Source organism: Aythya marila, assembly GCF_965140915.1.
Source record: "Aythya marila genome assembly, contig: HAP1_HAP1_SCAFFOLD_164, whole genome shotgun sequence".
Taxonomy (NCBI): Eukaryota; Metazoa; Chordata; class Aves; order Anseriformes; family Anatidae; genus Aythya; species Aythya marila.
This window is the reverse complement of record NW_028137167.1, coordinates 751,792-775,496: the sequence shown is the minus strand read 5'-3', so window position 1 is coordinate 775,496 and position 23,705 is coordinate 751,792. Positions and strand designations below refer to the sequence as shown.

The window sequence follows — 23,705 nt, the reverse complement described above, 5'->3', positions numbered from 1 at the left end:
TCTTGTCTTAATCAGACTGTGCTCATTTTACCTCATTTCCTCTGACAAGCTGTTCAGCTGGCTGGCTCTGAAGGACTCCGTGATGACTTCTCGATTGACTGAAGGCATAGCTCCAGGCATCTGCAATTAAAACGCACAAGTCAGCAGACAAAAAAATACTATTTGTAGTAGTACTGAGGACTGGTCTTGTCAGAATGTCTCCATTAAATGGTAAGCAAGACCGCTGTGAGTTGTATGCATTATCTACACTTCAAAGATAACCCCAACTCACCCCCCAAAATCTACTTTATGAAACTTAGGAATTTTTATCTCAGCTGAGCTTAAGTTGACAAGTTCTAATGTAAGCTCAGGTCTGCAAATTCTAAGGGGATAATACCACAAAGCCTTACGATCACATGTGTGCTGTGTTTTCTCAGTATTTCACCTGAATTAGGAACACAATAAACACTCCCGAATACATCGTAGGTGAGAAATTCTCGATGGAGCAAATCTATGTTTCAAGCAATCCATTTGTTTTAGAAAAGAACATCTCAGAAGGTTTAACAGGTTCAACTCGGCAAGTGGAATCATCAAGTTTCAGTCCGTTTTCTTTAGATTCATTAACTAACCTAATAGCACCATTTAGTGAATCTGTTTTTGGCAGCTCATGCTGGGATCTTCCTTTGTCAGCATTCTGACAGGAAGAATCGGAATGCTGCAATGTACGGACTACCTTTCCAACCAAAATTCCATTAGAGGACATTGCATTGCATTTCAAATTCCTTTGAAATAAGCCCTTTGACTCCTCCTCAGATTTTCCTGAAGATTCTGCACCATAAGGGACTGTGTTATCAGAGCTGAGTTTAGGATTTTCATTCACTGTTGGCTCCACAAAAATTTCATCAGAAACTTTTTTGTTTGTTTGCATTTGCTTCATTTGCATTACCGAATTTGTAATTGTGGATGAAGGAACAGCCTGGTAGAGATCTTCATCCTCCACAGCACTGCTAAGAAAGTCAGGCTGTGACACAGTCTGACGAGCAGGCAATTTATTGTGAATACTGATGGTGATCTTCTGTTTTCTTGACGTATCAGTCATTGAAGGCCTGGTAATTGCCTGGTTTTGAACACAGGCCATTGGTGGTGCTGAAGATGGCCTTTTTAGGGTGACACCAGTGGTCTTTGTGTCCTCTTTTATGGATCCATTTCCATTTAAACGGCTTGAATTCTGTATTTAAAAAGAAGAAATTGCAAGATGGATTAACGCAAACACTGCATGTAACATTTTGAAACACAAAACTCTCCTACTGAGTGTTTCTACAAATGGTCTTAACACCTAAAAAGATGCTTAAAACCAAACAAAAAACCCCACACCAAACCCCAAACCCACTAGCAGTTTGGTGCCGTTATCTGCCCTCCCGCTTCCCTGAATTACCTTAATCATATGAGGAAGAAGTCGTGGTCCCAGAAATCCAGCCTGCTTACTATTAGCCCCCTGCTGACCAGGAGGGAATGAACAGGGATAAGATGGTGCTGGCAAGTAAAACGCACGTTCTCCAAGTGTCAAATCATAGCGCCTTCAGAAAAGAGCAGTGATCGTAGTTTAGTTTTTCTTTCAGCCTACTCTTGGATTAAATCCCATCCTATCATTTTAGAGGAACAGCTCATACGATATGGAAGCCTTCTCTACAGAAGGCTTCGCCAAGACTACAGACTGAAAAGTAGAGAACAGTCTTCCTACTAAGACTATCACTTGCAGAGCAATAATTCATTCTTACACCACAGATGACCTTCATTTCTCTCCTTCTCTAAAGTAGCCAGCTACAGATAACACATAGATAGCAATTTACACAAGTGCTGCAGTTTAAGGCCAAGCAACAAAAGATAATAAACGACACAGAGAATTTCAGGTTAGACAGAACTGAATTAGACAAATAATAATCTTCTCCTGGGATAGCAAGAAAAACACTTGCAAAACAGAAAAATATCAATAACAGGAAAGTAAATCTCTTCTGAACACAATTTAAGATTTGTTATTACCTGATATAAAAAAGTATGTAAGCTCGCTGACCAAGAACTCTTTTAATGTCAGTACGCACTACTTTAGCATCATTCATCTGATACCAAAGTCCATTACCAGCCTGCAAATAAAGACAATGATTTCTTTAGGTGAATTGCACGTTTTCCAATTGAAATCACGGATAGGAACAAAATACACACATGTCAAATAAAAATATAATGAAATCTTTTTCCCTAGAAACAGTAGCTGCTAGTCATGCTTTAATTGGTTTGCCAGCACAACCTTTACCCTGTTAGAAATGCTGTTGACTTCTACCTTTACATAGCATATATAGTGTCCTGAGTGACAGCTGACACCGTGATGTACCAGCACCGCGTATAAGGCATAGAGCAGTGGTTCTCCCATTGACTGCGACATGTAGGCTCTCAGGTCCAAATACTCCGGATATTTCACCTCCTAAAGAGACATCAAGAAGATAGAAAAATTATCCCAGAGTACTTCGTGGACTAGCCAGAGAAAAACACTTCCAAAAAACACAGACTAGAATTGATTTCTAGAATATATTTCTCGAATATATTTCTTGATTCACTACAAATAAGTCTTCCCATAAACAACGGTTAAGACTAGAAGTTGCAGAGAACTGTTTCCTGATGAATCAGCCTTCTCAGAGGAAAGCATATGCTTCTTGTCAAGCGGGAACTTTATTGATATTAAGAGAAAGAATAAGCCATAGTCGTTAGTCTACAATTATTGTCTGAAAATATTAACAACTTTCAGCTTTGGGGGATGTCCCATTACACAATGATATAGTTGCATTACAGTGGTAAATATACCTTGTTGATCTTTCCACCTGTGAAATCTGCAAATCTTTTCAGTGATATTGTGAGAACCTTGGAAGAACGGTGTATGGTAAATCTCTTGGATGCAGGAACCATCTTTTTACACCTTAAAACCAAGCAGAGATAAGTGTTTGAAGGCATCTTCTTTTTTCGCCCCCAAAACAAACTCCTTTTAATGTCTCACGCATGCCTATGCTATTTGAATGATATTTACTTGCATAATAGGTTGGTCTTTTTTCTTTTCATAAACCCATGCACTGCGTGTCAGGTTTGTTAATACACAGAAGAAGGTCAATTTTCCCAACAACTCAGAGCATAGCGGGAACAGGAATCTCTCACAAAAGGGTATGACCAGGTTGGATGGCAAGGTACCATTTCTTGGTCTACAAAAGTGGCTATTTGAACTCCAATCCTGGATACATTCTTTCAGCTTTCAAGGGAAATACAAATACTGAAAGCGGAACGAGAGAGCCTTGGTCCCCAGGGCTAGAAATTGCAAATAATCTCCAACATAGGTCGACTATCAACATCAAAAATACAACAGAAGCACATGGTCATTCTACAGGAGGGAGACATTTAACAGTAGGAAGTCTTCATGTACTGAGCTTGTCTGGAAAGACACTGAAACCATCTGCCATCCTTTGAAACAAAATAGTTCAGTTTGACACATTGCCCGCTCCAAGGTAGGACCTACGGTGTAAGCAGTGAAAATTAGCCACTAGCCCAGAGAACAACGGAAACTGGGCAGTTTACATCAAGAAAAGTACTGTCGAGAGCTAATAAATAGAAAGAACAAAAGTAGCTCTTTTTGAATTCTGATGGCAAAATACAAGCCAGAGAATTGCAAACCCATAGGGAATGCCTATGAACAAGACTTCCCCCCTCCAAGGAAACAAAAATCCAAGTCTTTTATAAACTTCCACAAAACTTGTAAGTAGATCCAAAGTTTAGAGGTAGTCCAACAGAGTCATGCAACATAGAAAACTGACATCTAGGATTAAGACCTAATTCGTCAAAATCTTACTCGCTACATTTATAGCAATTCTCTCCATCCAGCTCTTCAGGTTTCACAAAGAGTTCCAGAGCTCTGCTAACAGACGAAACCGCCTAGAGCAGCGAGAAAGAAGAGCGCAAAGTCACCGTAATTCAGAATTCCAGAGACATACTAGTAGTTTATAAGAGAATCTTACTAACATACTCAAGCGATCTACTAGGAGCACTGTGAAGAAGGAGGCAGAAAGAGCATGCTCAGCATTGACCTCACCTGGAAGGCATTTGACTTTGGAACAAATACTTTTCCAGTAGCCTAGACAGCATCTACAGTGTGCTTTGTCATCAATACTGGGGACAAATTCATCAGTCTAACAATTAGATGTATATTGAGGTAGAACAACAAAGAAGTATGACAGCATTATAATTTTTGCAGAAAGAGAATTCTTTCCCCTTAAACCCAATGCAAATGTGGAGACTATTTACATGGGTTCCACGGAAGGACAAAGTCCAATCCACTTCCTTAGCACCACCAAGCTCTTACGTTTTAACATTATATGTGGTTTGGTTTTTTAAGTTAAACAAGTTTAATTTAGAAAGTTATGCATGTACTTAAACATCATGAATTATATTTAGAAAACATCTTACCTTTATATCCAAAGTGATATCAAGAAATGCCTCATACGTATCCGAAACTGCTTTGCAATTCAAGCACTTCACTGGAAACAAAATATAAATGCTTAACATTATGTGAAGGAGACTAACTGTCCAAATTCAAGTTGTTGACAGATACTACTTTAGACAAACTACAGACTGCTTTACTACCGACAAAAGACACAGATCAGTTCTAAGGACAGGAATATTTTTTCAAGTACCTCTCGATCTTAGAAATCCTCCAAATATTTGATGAATGATGGTGGTAGCTTGAGAAGATCTGTCCAATCTGGAAATAAATTATAATCAGACCTCAGAAGATTTAAGGCACAGAATTAACTCTTCAAAGAGTTTGATGAAAACCAAGGATGATGTAGACTTGCGTTGCTGATAGTAAATAAGGCACTAAAAGGTGCTAGAGATCATTTCTGAGAGTAAATAAAGGACTAGAAGGTGCTAGAGAATGTATGAAAGTGAACTTGTTTATGCTTACTCGGTGCTTCCGTTCAAGCACGCTTCCTGCATAGCATCAACAGTATAGCGCAAGAACTCGTGTGCGTCTTCTTGACTGCCAAAACGGAAATGTTGTCCTATTCCTAAATAAGAAGATGATAGTATTGACCTCATTTAAAAATGAAATCATTCTTGTATTTCTAAAATCTCTCTTCATTGGAGTGTTAAAACCACTTAGACACATCAAATAATTATTTGAAGATTACAAGCTATCGAAAAGAAACACATCTGAAGCCACTTACGACTGAGATTACTGATAACATGCGTAGGCTCGATGGCATCAACAGTGCAACGCAGGGCCTGGTTAATGTGAGTCTCCATCGTGCACATCATGCAAAAATCTTGTTCACGACCTGAAGAGTGAAAGAACAAAGCATCCCAGTCCAGCGAAATATCCAGAACTACAAACATCTAAGTACAATTTAAACTATAGATACAATATCCACTCTCCTTGCTACATTCTATTCTCCCAAGATGCCAATGTCCCAACAGTCTTGTAACATTTCATTTCACACAACTTGACAGAAGAAAAATATCCACTAAGCCTGTATTCAAATGCATGTTGTGATGAGAAATCTAAAAGACTACTGCAAAGTCGCAGTTGTAAAGGCTGACAGGAATGTGAACTCCACAGGCTGCAAAATGTATTACTCTCTAAAATTACTACCAAATGCATTACTGTCCAATGCACTTCATTATTCCCATGAAGCAATAAATAATCCTTTAATAAACAAACAAACAAACAAACAAACAAATAACTAACTAAATAAATAAAACATGGTGCATTAATTGCACTCCATATGCTATTCGGAGCCCACTGCTAATACAGTGCTCAAAGCCAGCTGCTACAGGTAAAATCAGGCAAATAAGCTTATCTCACAGAATCACTGCTGTTCTTTCACCTTCAGAGCTATCCAACAGATTCAAAATACTGTTAGAAAGTACTCACATGACTGGCTGTGCTCAAGAGAAAGCATGTAATTGGCAAGTGGGGGTGTGTAGGTCAAACACTGTAGAGTAGCATTAAGAAAACATGTGTTGCCAAGATTGTACAGGCCAACTCCAACACTTTGTGTTTCTCGCCAATCCATACAAATCTTCTCAGGTGGAAAAAGAATGCTCTGTGGCGGAGCAATTCCATCATTAACGACTGCAAGAAAGTTAAATTTAAAAAGAGATCTTGTTTGTTTGTTTCGAAGAAAGGTATTTAAAAAAATACTATTCTGCAGGAGCACCTAGAGGAGCTAGCTACAATCCAAACCAGAAAAACTTATTGCAGACAGCTTTAATACCACCAAATTCAAATTGGCTGGTCAACACAATGTTTTGGGGAAAAAAAAAAAAACAAAAACAACTTTAGTCAACCATTTTAATTTTTCTAAGGCAAGGCTAACTGCCATTCTGTTTGTAGCACCTAATGCCAAGTTCCTCTCCATCTATAATCTTTAACCTGATTAACTCAACTACTGTTTTTTTCCTTATTATAACTTAAACCACAAACTTAGACTTGAAATTATACGGTAAAAACGTAAAAACTAGGAACTAGGAATGACGGTACCCCTACAGATACCAGATTTTTTCCTGAGCAATGTTATCCTTCAAAAAACCTGTGAAAAATGGAAGCTGTGAATAGCAACAATCAAACACTTTTCTCTGCAAAACAGAAAAGACATGGAGGAATCTGTGCATTACAAAAAGCTCCCCGTATTTCTCTGTTGACTGTAAATATATCAAAATTAATTTCTGTAACATCAGTCACTTCAGTTGCCTTAGGGGATTCGCTTTTGAAGTCTTTCTTCACAGTAGTCCCCTTCTCTATCAGTGCAACAAGTAAGAACTGCATTTTCTACTTTTGCTTTGAAGACAATGGAGGCAGGATAGAACGCACACTTACCTAGATCTCTTGGGGCAAAAGCCTTAGATTTTTCAGATGATCTACAGTAAATAGCACCTCCACGTCCTTGGGCCACAGAGACTTGGCTTGAATCTTCTGCAGGCACTATCCGGCCCCAGTTGGCGGTGCGTGACATCAGTATTTTAGGACTTGGTTTCTTGGATTTGCCAGACCGCCTTGAAGAGGGCTTTTTAGGCTTTGAAGATTTGGGCTTCTTAGCTACGGTCATTGTTCACATCTGCAACAGAGACAGAAGTTCTGGTTGACGTAAGACTATCAAGAAGCACTCCAAGAAGAAAAGAGTAACAGAAGTCCTGTCACTTAATCTCAAAGAAACAGCCTTAAGAACTAAATCGCTGGTATGAATGATTTAAAAAGAATCCCCAAACTAAACACACAAAGTGAAAATTTCCATCTAAACTCTATCAGTATTACTTTTCGCTTCTGCAGAACTAGTGGCTGATGCCATTTCTTTCCCTTCCGTAGGATTTTAATCCATTACAACTCTGGAGTCTTTTTAATATAAAAATGTAGAAGACATTCTCTGAGGGGAATCAGTTATTTATTGATTTCCGGAGTTGCGCAATTATCTGTTAATTAGTACCTATGATCTAATAGATAATTGTTGCAATTATCTATTGCTGGCATTAGTAACGGAACACTATTACTTCACTGCCTGCGTTTTTCTGTTTCGTCTGCACAAAGGTACCCAGAACTCACTGCTACTTTTCTTCTGTCTTTCCAGGGCTCGCCCTCTACCTCACTGTCTACTGCACCAGTCATGAGGGGTTTGTTGTGATTCTATAATGAGCCTAGCTTTTAAATACACCTTTCATGGGCGTCACTTGGTGATAGCAAGTTAATCTGTGAGGGCTCCTCAGTCTACATCATGCGGTCGCTTTTTCCAGGTGAAAAAGCGGAGCTGTAAGTGGCAGTACACCAAAGCCCTGGCATGCTGAGATCCAAGAGGAGAGATGTTTGGCCCTCCTTTTCACTCCTGGGAACCATATACCTCAAAACCCACAGAGGATGGGCTATATCTCAGAGAAATCTTGGGAAAGGAGAGCATGAAGAGCATGTTTGCAAATTCATTTCTCCCTGGGCTTCTTCTGCTTCTCCAAGAAAGACGAGTTTGAATATAACTTTGGCAGCAGTACTTCTGGTGTTTTACTCCTACCACATTTAAAACTCCTACGACAAACTGAAAAGTTAGACTAAAAAGCAGCTCTTTCCGTTCTCCTTTCTAAAGTTGCACGCTTTCCTCATGCAAAACAACAGGGGAATGTAAGCTAGAAACGGAAATGCTGAATGTAAAACAAAACAAAACAAACCTCAGCCCTCCAGGACAAAAGCCAATAACTGCTACAAAGTCCTTTTTAAAATGCTGATTAGGTTTCAAGGTGATACCGCTTTAAATAAGCGTAGTTGTGTGTCCATAGGCAGAAGCTGAATAATGACAGGATGAACTTCTATACTTCATGTTTTGTTACTGTCTTACTGTAGCACACAGGGACTTGTTACCTTTAGGGAAACCACTAACCTCATGGAGGGTTTAAAACATAAGCTAGTTTGTTATACCAAAATGACGGAGAGAACAAAGCATAAAGTGCTTTCAGATTTCTAGCACGCCTTGATTGCTGTCCATTAAACTTCAGACACGTTAAACAAAACACAGTAAATAAGAAAACTCCTAGTCCCACAGCTGGCAAATTGTGTGCAGAGGTTGTAATTAGAACTTTTTTGCCTTGACGTTTTACATTTAAAATTGATTTTAAATCCATTCTATACACACTTTCCATTCCTGAAAAAACAATACGCAAACCTGACAAATGCATTTACATGAGAAATGAAGTCGTCCTTGTCCGATTGGAAGACTAAGGTGACAGCTCCTGGGCTCAGGGATAAGCTCCGATCTTCACCAGTGACAGCTCCTTTTTTAGGATTGAAAGGGAAAATGTTTCAGCAACACATTGGAAACATACTTAAGGGACAAGAAACAAAATCAAGACTGCAGTGAGAAGGAGAACAGAAAAACAATACTGGGGAAAATGAAAAGGGAAGGGAAGGGAAGGGAAGGGAAGGGAAGGGAAGGGAAGGGAAGGGAAGGGAAGGGAAGGGAAGGGAAGGGAAGGGAAGGGAAGGGAAGGGAAGGGAAGGGAAGGGAAGGGAAGGGAAGGGAAGGGAAGGGAAGGGAAGGGAAGGGAAGGGAAGGGAAGGGAAGGGAAGGGAAGGGAAGGGAAGGGAAGACCTTGATCTTTATACTGACCAATGAGATAAGCCTTACACATTGTTAAGTTTATTTTTGACAACTGATTGAGGTGTTACCAGCTATTAAGTACGATTCAAGAGCAAATATTAACACTAGAAAGAAGAAATCCGATCCACCACCACTGTTTCAAAATACATCCATTTCTCATTTGGAGATGACGTCTCTCTGGCAAGGTAGTAGAAAAACTGTAAATACCGATAGAGCTTCCTCTCCCGATGTTCCATATACATACCGATGCTGTTCCTACACCTACGCTCTGAGCATAAATTTATGTTGACATGAGTGACAAGAGAGGGTGTTACTCCTCTCTTTGTTTGCCTTGAGAGACACACCTCTTGTCCATTGAAAAGTAAATTCAAGATTCCAGATCACTTAAGACAGTTGCTATCCCCCCATTCAGAGTTCTGCAGCAGCACTCTTCAGATGTGTTTAGCAGTCTCTTTAGAAAATGTTATCACTTAGGACCTGCTTCTCAGTAGGTCCACGTTTGGCCTCCGCTTAGCAGAGAGTCAATCCCAGCTTAAGCTTTCGTACAAGAGCCCCTTCACGAAACGGAGTTGAACCCTGACATAACTGAGTTGAACCTTTAACCTTGAAGCTTCCTTAAAGAAGAAAGCAGCACCCAGGCCAGGAAATAGAAATTAATCGTCACTTTACCCTGAAACGCAGTGGGCTATTCTGTGCTGGCAGGATTGCTGCCGGGCTGGCCGACGAGGCGGCGGGCAGCTCCCCGGGGCCACAGGGCCTGGCACAGGGAGCCGCCGGGGGTCTCCAAGGTCCGGGAACAGCGGCAACAGCGGCAACAGCAGGGACAGAGGGGACAGCAGCGACAGCAGCAGCCACCTCAGCCGGGGCCGTCTCCACAACCGCCACAACGGCCTCGGAACGCCGCCGAACTCGGAGCTCCAGCGTGACGCCTTGTGAACCTGGCCGCGCTGCTCATGGCTAAAACCAGAGCGTTTCCTCCGGCGTGTGTTTACTGTCGGTGCCGGATCGGCCCTCACCCCGAGCTCTCCCTGCCGGGAGGGCTTTGGGGTTGGGGTTTCCCTCCCGCCGCCGCCGCGGGCAGGCCCCGCGCGCAAGGGGTCCGCGCTGGGGAGCAGCATCTCACCCGCGGCGAGAGACCGAGGGCACGACATGAAAAAGCCCCGACACAAAAATGCCACGACATGCGGCCGAGGCGGCGGGGAGACGGCTCTGAGGGAGCTGCCACTTCGCCCCGCCGTCCTCCCCTCCCGGGCCGCCCCGCCGAGCCCCGTGCGCCTCAGGTGCTGCGCTGAGGGGGTGGCTGGCTACTGAGACAGCTGCCCAGGGCACTGCTCATGGCACCGAGCCTGACGGAGGTCAACAAGTGTTGAACAATGCTCTCAGACATCGGGTCTCACTTTGGGGTGGTCCTGTGTGGAGCCACGAGTTGGACTTGGTGATTATTGGGAGTCCTTTCCACCTTGGGATGTTCTCTGATTCTAGGTCAGCAATCCAGTAGCTGATGAGAAGTGTGGAGTCATTCAAAGGGAGGAGAGAGCACAGCACTTCTCGTTTGCAGAAGCGGCTATTTGGTAACCAAACCGACGATTCCTTTGCTTCTAGAGCAACTAACAGCAGGGATCCGCTTTACAATAGAGGGAAAAGAGTCGTTGGCATGTCATGTGAAGTAAGCTTCAAATCCCAGAGGATGATTTTGTTGGAACTTTATTCAGCTGAAAACACGGAAGCCTTGCTTCTGCTTGTGTTAGTTACAGCTCCAGTTTACTTTGGTTGGGAGGGAAGGCATTCCAGGCTAATGTGCTGTACCTGTTCCTTCAGCTCATTGTCCATAAACGGAGGAGCAAACGAAATCAGTTTAATCTCCATAAAATGCAGCAGACAAAGCGGAGTAGAGGGCGATCTAGCACTTAATTTTTCCTGTAAGCAGGAAACCCAGAACTCAACAACACTTTTCAAATCTTGTCCTGCAGTAAATGACCAGCTGAGTGAAGCTTGCATTTAGAGGATGTGCTCCTCCAGTAGACGGAAATAGCTTTTCCTCTTCACAAGTGCAACTGAGTGGTGGACTGGCAGCTACGTGGTTAACTAGTTGTGCCAAAGGGGTTGTGTTGAATGCACAGAAAAATATGCAGGAATAAATAAACAGCAGAGGGTTGTCTGTAGGCATGACACCGAGTACAGATGTTGTCTGCAGGTTCGTGCAGAGTGCACCGCGCCAATAAGCACCCAGAGTCGGAATGCACACGAAGGTCTTTTAATTATATAATTACTTATAGAACTCTGCAGAGTCAGGCACTTGGCCATCTTTCGCAAAGCAAGCACACCTCTGACTCGAATCACCGTCATTTATACACAGGAAACTTGTGAAAACTCTCTCTTTGGCTCCTTTGGATTGGTTATTACAGCTCACCTAACTTATCTCCACTGAGCTTGTGCATTACAGAGGAATACCGGGGGGGAGGGGGAACAGGAGAGGGGGGACACACACCGAATCCCACATTAGCATAGATTAGCATTTTGACAGGTGTGATTTTTAATGTGCTAATGACCCTTAATGAGAAAAAGGTTACTATAGGTCAGTCTGGAGCTGGTGTTCTCCTTCCTGTTTTTTCCCTTTTAGCCCTTCTCTTCCTTGCTTCTGCTAGCTCAAGGCTACCTGTCTCTCTCCTTCTTTATTTTCTCAGCTAAAAGACTGCACAAGCTACACGCCTCCCTATTTGCTTCAACATTTCCTTGGTTTTGTTTTTGTTTTTTTCCCAGCTTTGGGACGACACAGGTGTGGTTTGATATTTGCCAGTATAGCTAAAACTCACGCCAGTCTGCTCACGCACAGTAAGTAGTAAGATTTAAGGACTGGTTTCATCGGCTTCTTCCATACTAACATCCTTCTTATGTTTTAGATATGCTGTAGTTAAATCAACACTAAGTTACTACTTGTGGAGTAATCGCCTTAAGCGACTAGGCATCATAAGCACACCTCCATCCCAAAAGCTACCCGCCTCCAAGGTGCAACCACCCCTCACTGAGCATGCCCTCGGAATTTCTCAGAGCCTGTACCTTTAAACGCAAGTGAGATCATTTCTACCAAGCACAACCAAGATATGCATGACTAGAGTCACTCAAGCTCCACCTTAAAGATAGAAAATAATACCAATTGCTTTAAGAGAAAGGGGATGTTAGGGAAGATACTATCAGGAAGGATTCCTTCTGACATCACTCGACAGGCTGAGCCTCTCACTCCCCCACCCCCACTCCATTGGGACGCCGTGGGGTAAGATCTGAACGCTTGCTTATACCAGGCGTCTCTGTGGAATCTTAGAAATCTCTAGAGTTTTGATGCTTTTTAATGTCTTAATACCTAGGCTGTGTACCTGTGCATTTCATGCATGCTAGCTTGCTTTTGCAGACAGTGAATTTATCACTGACAATCCAAAGAACCTGTGTACCTGTCGCCGTAAGAAATTGCACTTAATTGCATTCTTCCTAGCTGTGAGAGTTCTCCTTGAATGCGACTAGAGCGAGGCCGTACTGCGTTGTTGGTGAATCCGTGACCGTGATAGTTCAGCACCCTGAATCCGACGGGACCCATGACGGTCAATCGGCTACACCCCTTAACGCGACACTACTAGACGAAGAAGATGACAGGGCTTGCATGCACTGCATTAGGCTTTGCATGTGAAAACACCCCCAAATAATGTCACGTACACTTAATGTTTTTAAAGGGAAAAAAACAGGAAGGTGTAGTCTCTCTGTAAGCTACAGCCCTACATAGTTAAGGCATCAGCATTCATTCCTTTGCTTGATAGCAAAGTATGAACATACAGAAGAGTTAAATATTTTCTTTGCATTCTTAAAGGCGATTTTTCAGACTTGGGCTTCAGTTGTTGGAGTTGAAGAAATCAGTAGACATCCTTACTTTTACGTTAAGACCAAAATCTTTATCTAAGATTGTGTTATCTAACGCAACTAAACTCCCACCCCCACATGGTTTTTTTGTAACTTCGCAATGATCTTGCTGCAGTCCCACTCTGATGGTCTTTCAGTAACATGCAAACTGCCGTGGCAGATTCTGTTACAGTGCTTTTCTATTGACAGTGTGCATAACACTCAAGGTAAAGCCCCTCATTTCGCAGTGGGGACATAAAGTGTTTCTTTGGACCCTGCTGCTTCTGTTAGTACTCATTTTTTCACAAACTTGTTGAACCTGAGCCGTGCCTACTGAGCCAACGAATGCTTTGATGACACAGTATTTTGTCAAAGCAGTTTTGCTTCTTGGAGCTACAGAAGCAGCTCTGGCTACGTGATAGCGAATTGTGCTGCATTGGCAAAACCAGACTTAGCTACAGACTTACAACACTTGCTAACTCGATCTATTTCAAATCTCATTTTAACTTTAAACGACAATCAGTTTTGTGGCTCCTGTCTTACTAATTTGCCTTGTTTTGCATGGAAGGGCAGCCTGTGAATGTTTTGCTTTATTGCATGCTTCAAAAAAAGGCTGAGGAAGAGACTGGAGGAACCTTTTCTATTCTATGGACTTTCCCCCGAGAGTGTGGAATTGCAGGCTACTTGGATGAATGTTCCAATGTGAGTAAGGGAGCAGACCTCAGCCAAAGGAGGTGGAATCCTTGCTTAATAGTATCAGTGTGGGGACATCTTTGCTTAACGGGAGCCATTTAAACTCTTCATAGAAACAAAATAAGCTGGACATCTTATGCTTGGAAAGCAGTATGGTTACACAGCGGCTAACATAATGACTTGAGTCTACTGCTCTGCAACTTCAGGTTTTGTTTTCAAGCAGTGCATACATCAGTTTAAGCTTTGGACAAGGAGATTTGCAATGCAAATAGTGATAAACCAGAATCAGCGGCGCTGACGAGTGTAATGGTGAAATGCAGCAAATCAAGTATTCCTGGAGAAATGTGAGATTACAAAACTAGCAAGCCATGAAGCACTTTTGTTGTTGTTGTTGTTGTTTTTTAAATCAATTCTTATATGCTGAAATAGCACCTTCAAGAAAATCTGTTTATCTAGCCAGGTAACGGTGTCTCCCTGTAAACAGGAAGGAAATGCCAGGAGCAGCCATACCTCTTTGCTGTCAAAATAAAGAGCAAGTCGAGGCCAACATCATGCCATAGTGCAAAGGCTTGCTAAGAAAGATCATTCTAAGAGGTCTGCAAGAAAAGATGACTTACTTTGTCATAAGTTTGTCAAATAGAATGGACGAGTTAGTAGTCGAGTACCGACTGTGTCCGACTCTACAGCTGCGGCGCAGCTCCAAGTCCCTGTTTTCTCCGTGGACTCGTCTCACAGTTTTTGCACCAGCTCTACTCCTCAATGTTCTGGTGACTGAAACGCAGAAACAAAGGATTTTGAAACAGTGAAGATGGGATTCTCCTTATTTCACCGTTGCTCTTGTAAAATGGAAACAGACAGACAAAAAAGGCACCCTGAAGTGGATTGAGTTTTCTTTACATTTCAGATCAGAAGTTGGTGTCACAACCACTGCATTCCACTAATTTATCGCTCTGCACGTTTAAACTGTCTACTTAAAACTGGGACCTGTAGGGAAATTTTTAAAGAGACTGAAAGCTAGACAGACAAAAACAAACGTGCAACTTTTGTTCCATGCAGGAGGGAAATCTACTCCACTTATTTCTGTCTTGGAAAAGTGAGAACAATCAACACCTTTCTCTAAGGTGTTTTCACTCCATTCATGTCAAACTGTATCTAACAGTGCTCAAAACAAACACTAGGACATTGCAAGCCTCTTCCTAAGAGGTGTATGTTTGATTACTCTGTTTATGCATGCAGCACTTCCATTTCCTGCATTAGGATCTAACAGCTCAAGGAGGGAAGAATCGTTTCAAGAGAAACACCCAAACACCACATAACTCAAACTCGTGCTTTTTAGAAAAAAGCCTGCCCATTGTTTGCCATACAGCACCCTTTGGCACAGGTTGGTTGCTTGCACTGTCATTAAAAGAGCCAAGAGGACAAGGGGAAGGGAAGAGCTACACCGCTGTGCTGCTAGGATCACAGCTAAGGTTTACTTTTGTGCTTGCCAGCTATAAAACTGAGTTTGAACTTACCAAGTATCGATTTACTTTGCACAATTAGAACAGTTTGCTTTGTGCCTACCAAGCTGCAATTCACACTGCTCCCTCCCCAAGGAATTCATAAAATCTCCTATTTGCACCTACCTCTCTTCACAGAAAAGTCACTGAGGAGTGAATTCAGCTGACTACAGAAGGCTTTGGGGCCAAATGAAAGCCATGGAGTGACCAAGTGCCATCCTCTTCAGTAACCTGCGCAAATAGGTATCCCGGGGACTTACAGCCACTTACCTGTGCTATATTCTTTTTTTTCGTTCCAATTTTAGCTTTCTCAACTGCCTACATTAAGAAAGAGGACACGGCAGAGAAGGGAGAAAAGACTTGTTGTATTAGACCCATCAAGGATGGGAAATTTCACCATGTTTACAAGCCAGTGCTCCATGGTATACAAAGAGAAGCCTGTAGGCCTCACGCAGGATCCACATCCCAAGTCTGTTGCGTGCCATATACACGCGGTTCTGTATGTACCCACATTTCCTAGCTTGCTCATGTTGAATTCTCAAAATTATGAGCAATAGCACCCAAGTGGAAAAGATACATGTCCTGGTTTCAGTTAGGACAGCGTTAGTTCTCCTCCTAGTAGCGGGTAGGTTGCTATGTTTTGGCTTAGAATGTGTGAAAGGATGTTTAGAAGATTGCTGATACCACCCCGATGTTTCAATTGCTGCAGAGCAGTACTTACAACAAGCCAAGGACCTTTCGGTGTCTCACTGTCCTACTGGCGATCAGAATCGGCGCACAGCAACAGCTGCGAGGGGACAGACTCAGGATGGCCGACCCCAACTGGCCAAAGAATTCTATGCCTTATGGCAACACGCTGCACCATGGATAGGGCGGGGCAGCCGGGCTGCTAGGGGTTACGCTGGGCACTGGTCAGCGGGTAGTGAGCAACTGCATTGTACATCACTTGTTTTGTACACATTACTAGTAGCAGTACTATCATCATCACCATCATTATTATTATTTTCCTGTCTTAATAAACTGCCTTTATCTCAACTCGCGGGCTTCACTGTCCCGTTTCTCTCCCCCATCCCAGAGAGGGAGGTGGGAGGGTTGCAGAAGGGCTGTGTGGTGTTTAGCTGCCGGCCGGGTTAAACCACAACAACACCTCAAAGGGGTTGGGGAAAAAAACAGGTTTTTTTTAGAAAAGCAGAAGACTTTCACTGAGAAGAGGGATTCTAGTTTTAAGGTACTGGTACGCCATCAGCATGCTCATAGGCCTCTGCTGATTTTAGCCGGAGGTTTATCAGGCCACAACTCACTGCACATGCTTTCTCTCTTGCTTTTCAATCTACAAATCGAACAGAGATTGAACATATAGAAATACAGTACCTTGAAAAGCATCTTCTCTTGACATTTCCCCTCAGTACCGCCATACTTTCTTCAAAGCTGGAGACTGAACACCGCAGGATGCTTTTGCTCATTGATCTTAAACGGTGTCTGTTGAAACATTCAATACTGGGAGAAGAATAATCCTAGGGAAAGAAGGAAACAAGAATATATTTATGTGAACCACGTAGACTCAGATAAAGAAATTCTGCCTCACGCAAGTTTAATTGACCCTCCTGACTTGGTAGCGGGGCAACTAATGGCAGGCAGACACTGAAACGCTGCTGTGCTCAAGAAAAACCGGGAGAGAAAAAAAAAAAAAAAGCTTTCAAAACTAAAGCTTCCCTTTCCCCACCGTTTTCTTGTGGATAACTTAAGCTTAATATCCTTGGCAAAAAGATATTGCAGCAAAACCTTTCACATAAACTTAGTGTTTCGTGAAAAACTACAACAAAAACAAAAAACTTTATATTCAAATGAATTTAAATTAAAAAAAATAAACTAATTAATTTAAATTAAAAAAAAAAATAATTCAATTGACTGTTCAGAGGAACAGTCAAGCTTGACATTATACATCCTAGAATTAAAATCTAGTTTGAGTTTTTCTCCCATCTCCAGACCTTGCTAAAGATGCTTATTAGGAGCTCTGTCAAAAAAAGTGAAAGGCTTGTTATATCAAAGCTTCGAACCCTTCTTACTGCCCTTGACCTTCTTCACATTGCTGCTCCTACAAGGGTGAGCACTATCATTTTTAGTACGGGAGGGAAGCTGTGATATCCTTGAGTGGGGGGTCGTTCTGTTTACAAAATGAAGTTCCAGTAAGAGTACATCAAATGAACCAACTTTCTTTGAACTTTAATTCATCGCTATATTGAATGAATGACCTCTGGATTTCTCTCTCCCATTTGGAAGTCAATTTGAAAACAAACTACCTCTGCCATAAAGAGCCAGGCATCAGAGACACCTGTTGCGCCTCAAGAACAGAGAAGGTATGAACGACAAGAGCAGCTGAATAAAATGCAACTTGCCATTAGAAATGGGTGTACTGGCATCTACAGGTGCCGCTGGCATCTCCTCATCTGGTTTCTCGTCTTCAGTAGCAGGGTTCTGCTGTGGTGACTTGGAGTTGTCGCATGGAGCACACGCTGCAGAGGTGCGACCTTGCAAGAAAGAATAGATACCAAAGATCTTCGTCGTGCATTTTCAGTTACAAATGCAGAGACAAGTCTTCAAATCCTTAGCGTTAAAGCACGTACCTCTTTTCTCACGAGATTCTTTAATTTGTTCACAAAGTCGTCTAAACTCTGTATCCATTTCGTTCCTCACCATTGAATATGCAGTGTCTTGCAAAACATAGGCGCTGTGACTATCTGAAATTTTACACACTTTAACTGAATGTTGTCTACCAACCAATGAAACTGTTTTGATCACAGAAAAAAATTGCTTTCTTCATAGGTTTGTTCCAAAAGGTTCTCTCAGTGAATATTTTCAGCATAACAACATCGAAGTTAATTAAAACAAAAGCACTAGTTCCTTGGGAACACTTATATCACAATTCCATGCCCAAGTAGCAAAATGATAAAATATTTACAGTCTGGACGTCCAAAATCATCTAATCCATCCGAAGTCTATTGTCCGCACACAGCATTTATCCATCTATATGTTTGACAGATTTTTTAAACTAGGGCTAAAAAGCACATCCTCACCTGTAGATCTTTGATCCAGGTAGTACTCGAAGGCATTGTTACAGATTAGATCGATGTCCTTCAGCTAGTCTCCTGCAGTGAGGTACTGGCGCGAGTCAATTTGAGTCAGAACTGTTGAAAGATCCATCGGCTCTTTAATCCTTGTGGCATAGTCAGGTACCTGCAGATCAAATACAAGCATTCAGAGGTTTTCTTAACCTTGCACACTGTCTACCAAAATTATTCTGAAGACTTTAAATAAACGACTTCCTAAAAACTCTGAACATTTGCGATGCATCAGAAGATGCTGAAATTAACCAGTTTGCTTCTCAAAAATGGAAGGGCTTTTTCATTTTTCATTAGAGCGGCCACGAGAGGACAACAAGAAGTAGGGAGGTCAGAAGCACGTGCATGGTAGAGAAGAAACACTGAGGGTGGGAGATTCATTTCACTTTGCTTCAGAAAATCACAACAGTGAAAGCTGAGCAAGCCATCCGGCATTCTCTTTGTTGTCGACATTGAGGAAAAGGTGCATGAATTGCACCTGTGAAGTACCTATTGCAGGCATCTACTTTAGAATGAGATAACTGGGCCCTGAGGTGCTCATTTCTTCCCTCAGAGCAGAAGAGGAGCCTAATGACCAGTTCAGATGAGGACATATGTATCTGTCTAGATTTTTCACAGCTCAAGAACCTAGGAGAAAAGGGGAAGAAAAGCCAGTGGAGGCCCACATGAAGACGACTTTGCTGATCCCCAGGTATATTCAAGTTACACCTGTCTTTGAAATATACGCCCCTAGTTTAGGCTTATCTCATAAATTAAGGAGAAAAAGGCATCTAAGCAGCCAATTGGAGGAAAAAGAAAACACACTGCACTTATGGTTGATTCCTATTGAGGAGTTCCAGATGAAACAGAGAACAGGATCTCAAAACTTATTTTTACAAACTGCTGCTCCTATTCCTGTTCCCACAGGAACTGACAGTCCAAGAAAGGGCTTCAGACTTCACTCAAGTACTCCTGTAAATACTGTTTGTAATTATAAGGAAAGATCTCTGTGCTTTTCAGTGCTGTGACACGCCTACATATCAAAGCCTTTTCACGAGCAAACTGTGTTGGCATTTGGACTGGCTTTTTAGAATGAAACCAGGGCTTTCAGCAAATAATCCCATAAGAGACATTTGAGAGTCAGCAGAAGTAAAAGCACTGCCTCTGCTTCTTGCAAAATCCTAACAGTGCAGCCCTAAAAACAAAGTTGAACCTTCCCCAAAACGCTGAGAAGTACAAACACTGAGAAGTTACAGACACACACGGATCAGCACTACTTTACCTTCTGTGGGTCAACGGGCTTTGCAAATTCCCTGAAACGTCTGTCAGTGGCAAGTCTGTGAGTAACGTCCCTCAAGAAAATTCTAAGGTCACGCAAGGTATCCTCCTCTTCCTCCTCCAGCATCCCTACTTTTGTGGGGATCACTCTTGTGGCTTCTGAGGCTCAGCTGGTGGTGCTACAGGCACGACTTCCAATGTCCAATCAACTTCAATTCATCAGGAAAAATTGGCCAATTTACAGTACTCAAATACAAGCATATGACAAATTACTGACAGAAAATGACCACCAAAGCAAAGCCCAAAGAGCTAGTAACTTCGATAGGAAAGTTTTAGATGTACTTCTCATATCCTCCTCACCTCTTTTCTTTACAGGAGGCTTAGCCACTTCATTTAGAATTAGGTCCTCAGAAAAAGGCTGCTCTCTCTGCCCTACCAGGCAACTCAATATTGCACACTTCTCCAAATTCCGTATTAAATCATTTTTGCATCTAAAGCAGAAGGAGGAGAGACATTTCAGATTTAAGGCCACAAAAAACTCATCTTCTATTCCAAAAAGACGAGTACCTTTTCAAATTAATTATAACCTGAAGAACACAAACTGAAAAAAGTTATCTTCCTGGCCTTAAAAGGCTACATTTTCACAGGTTGGCACGGCAAATTCAAATATCACCTTTAAGAATCACCTGTAGAATTAAAGCTCACTGAAGGGATTGTACGCTACACTGGTAAAGTAATGGCTTTCACCACATCCAACAGCGCCTCCTTTGTATTTACTTGCCTTGCTGCAGCCTTTACTTAGAACCTTTATGGCTATCGAGGGAAGAGACAGGCTTCAGCAGACAAGTGAGGGCTTTTTGCTGAGTTTTTATTTCTCTACCAAAAGGTGTCTGAAGTAGCTAGTACCTCTACGTCTTCCTCCATTTTCAAGTTCTAGTATTAAAAGGTAGGTGAGGAATTTCACTACTTATTTTAGAAGGAATTTACAGCCTGTACAAAAACTTCTGTGGGAACTCAAGCACTTTCAAAGCAGTTGATAATAAACACGTCTAGGTAAGACCCGTTCTCTTCCCCCAGTGACTGAGACCAAATCATCAGAATGAGAACAGTGTGGTCCTGTTTTGGGCACCTTCCCTTAATGTAAACTCTCAGAAGTCAATGAAGTTCTGCACCTACTTTTACTACAGTTTATTTAGGATTACAACTAGAATTCGATTCCAAAGTTACTTTAGCAGAAATTGGAACTCAGCTTTCCAGCTTGGAAAGCTTTGGCCTATATGAAGAAAGAAACTGATTTACTTATTTTTTTTTAATCAAAGTGTTTCAATTCTCTACTAAATTGCATTATTAGCAGTTTACCCAACGTAGCATGGAATGGCAGACTGTCAGAAGAAATCTCTTCAGTAAAAACATCCTCTTGTAATTTCAAGCACTTCATATTCTTGACTAAACCACTTTGTAGCCATCAGAATTATTGTATTAATTTATTCTTTGCATGTGTGAGAAGGGGGTGAAAGTCACTTGCTTGACTCAGAAAAAACCTTAAGCAGATGCTTTCACAGTATTCTTTTTCTCTAAGCAAATTTTAAGTGATTTGTTAGGGTGCCTGAGTAATAACAGCATGCATTTAAGAAAGCACAGCATTTTGATGCTGAAAGCATTCATAAATTACAAGACACTGAAGAAATAGTAAGGAAAGTATTGACAAATACCTCTTCTGGGAGATCTGAGTGACGTACATCAGACGGAGCAAGCAGCAAAACTGGCAAAAATGCTGGAATGTTAAATAGTAGAGTTAGAAAAGTAAGTTTCAAGGCAGGTCCAGCGTTGTCCCACCATAAATGGATATCTGGGACATAAATTGTGCTTGGTGCTGTCTTCTGAGCATTTCGGATCAGCTAGTGAAAAGGAAAGCTTGCGTAAGAAAACTAAAACACGTACAAGAACCTCTTAATACATAGCTACATAGCCATCTGACTGCCCCATGAAATGAAACTACGTGAACAGAGTGGCAAGCATCCTTTCACATAAGGAATTTCTCTGTGCACCCTTTCAGATTATCAGTATTCGGAGAACTCTAGTCAGAAGATGGGAAGGATATATTCAGGCAGTGGCTAGACACCGTAGCTATATGGCCACAGCCACAATCATCGCATAACAAAGAAAGGAAATGTCCCTCTTAAGGGACACATCAGTATTCAGTCGTGTAACATGTCTGTCCTTACTTGTATGGCTCTCAAACGTTTCCACTAAAGGTAAAAATATTTTAAGGTAGTGATGCCAAACAAGAAAATGGATTTCCTGCCTAAAAGTAAAAACACCAAATCTGTTCATTTTTTCTAGTTAAAACCACATCACTGTGCAAATGAAGTGTTTTCTGAATGTTAATGCTTTTATTGCACATACTGCAACAGCACAAGTTGTGTATGTCCGTGCGAAAGCAAAATAAACAGAAGCCCCAAACCTCGGTTGCCTTACTAATATAATTTAGAAGAAGCCTACAAAAAGTAGCCGACATGCAGTCTGATACAGAGCCATCTACTGGGAGCACACAGTCTTAGGAGGCAATGAGAACTACTTTCTGGATCCCAGTGACATGAACAGCATTTCTTTCCACAAAGAGATGTTTATTAGCAACACCGCCCAGCTTCCTGAGCTGCTAGCAACAGCCTCACTGTAAAACTGGGTATGGAAAATGTGGACATGTACAACATCCAGATTGTTTGTGGTGCTGTCTAAAAGAAAAGGGGATTTTCAGACAGAAGCAAACATCCCAGCGCATTAAAACAAGGCCACCTCCATTACCAATTAATTTTGCTCACCTTACTTGCAACTCGATTGATCCTTTACATACAGTCAGTGAATCCGATGAGAAGAAAAAGAAAAAAAGGTACCTGTCCGCAGATTTCTTCTGGCGATGCAACGTTTGTAAGCAGAACAGAAAGGTCCAGGGTGTGAACGGGAAACTTCTCCAAAGCGTGCAACACCACGGGTGCCACGTAAGAAACCTGGCCGTACCCTTCTTTTCCTACTATTAGCAGACGGGGCTGGCATGATGTTGGTTCGCAGAAAGCACTCCTAGAACAAGAGTTAAGAAAACAAGCTTATAAATGAGGTGCTGAATAGACACACAGATGTTCCAAGTAATTTTCCTATAGACTTTCTTTTCCCTCCCCAAATAATCCAAATGGCAGCGGTACATTAAATACATGTAAGATTTCCAGTTAAGTTATTCACTCATTCCAATTGTTTCACCTTCTTCCCTTGTGTTTCCTATTCTTTAGTAAACCAAGACTGCAAATTAATATCCCTGCAATCTTGCTTTACTTTATTATAAATTTATTATTTATTATATATTTATTATTTACTTTATTAAAAATTTATTTTTATTTAAAAATAAATTGGTGAGGAGCATTTGTTTCCCCACTACAATCAGGCTGTACCTCTGCTGGCTTAAATCAAAGATGCTAGAGACTTAGCCTTGCTCTAAAGCACAGAAAATCTTCTGGACAGCACAGCAATAGAAACGGAGAAAAATAACTGATCCAGCTGTGACAACATGATCTAACTTTCCAACTGTGGGCTTGCATGACTTCCATACTAAAATATCACAAGATTAACACAACTTGGTGGCTTAACAAATAAAGACACCATTCAATTTTTTCTCAAGGTGTTTTAACAAGCCCTTTCTCAGTTTTCTTTCTGCTACATAATTCACTACTGGTTTAACAATCCTGGAAAACAGAAGGGCAAAAGGTGGCAACACAAACCCATAAAGTTGGGGTATTTTTAGCTAAAAGGACAGACAGCACATTTATGTGGTCTTGAGTCTTTCAAAGAATGCCATGGATTAAGTCAACGTGTTCTGGTAGTCTACTAATCACTTTGGCTTACAAAGAGAAGCCTGGGCTTTTCAATTTGGTCATTCAGAGCAACTTCGTTACAACTTTAGTCCCTCCACCCTTTCTTCTTGTGAATACCAAGCACCCCTTCAACACACAAACTTGATGTTGCCCCTTCCTCTACCACCCCTCGCACTTTTAACAGCTGGAACTGTTCACAAAGACTCAGCAGACCTGAGAATTTAAACGTAACAGGGATCTATC

General features: G+C 41.7%; 1 protein-coding gene across 1 annotated transcript; it reads right to left on the bottom strand.

Moving 5' to 3' along the window:
* Positions 1-490: 490 nt before the first annotated feature.
* On the bottom strand, positions 491-7,118 carry LOC309891139 (ubiquitin carboxyl-terminal hydrolase 42-like; the record flags this gene model as incomplete). The annotated part of the gene is made up of 12 exons (XM_082785524.1): positions 491-1,207; positions 1,415-1,556; positions 2,020-2,120; positions 2,315-2,455; positions 2,833-2,944; positions 3,863-3,945; positions 4,477-4,547; positions 4,704-4,771; positions 4,976-5,078; positions 5,238-5,348; positions 5,945-6,145; positions 6,890-7,118. 12 exons carry the CDS (start codon positions 7,116-7,118, stop codon positions 491-493), a joined length of 2,079 nt encoding a protein of 692 aa, XP_082641650.1.
* Between the last annotated feature and the right edge of the window lie 16,587 nt (positions 7,119-23,705).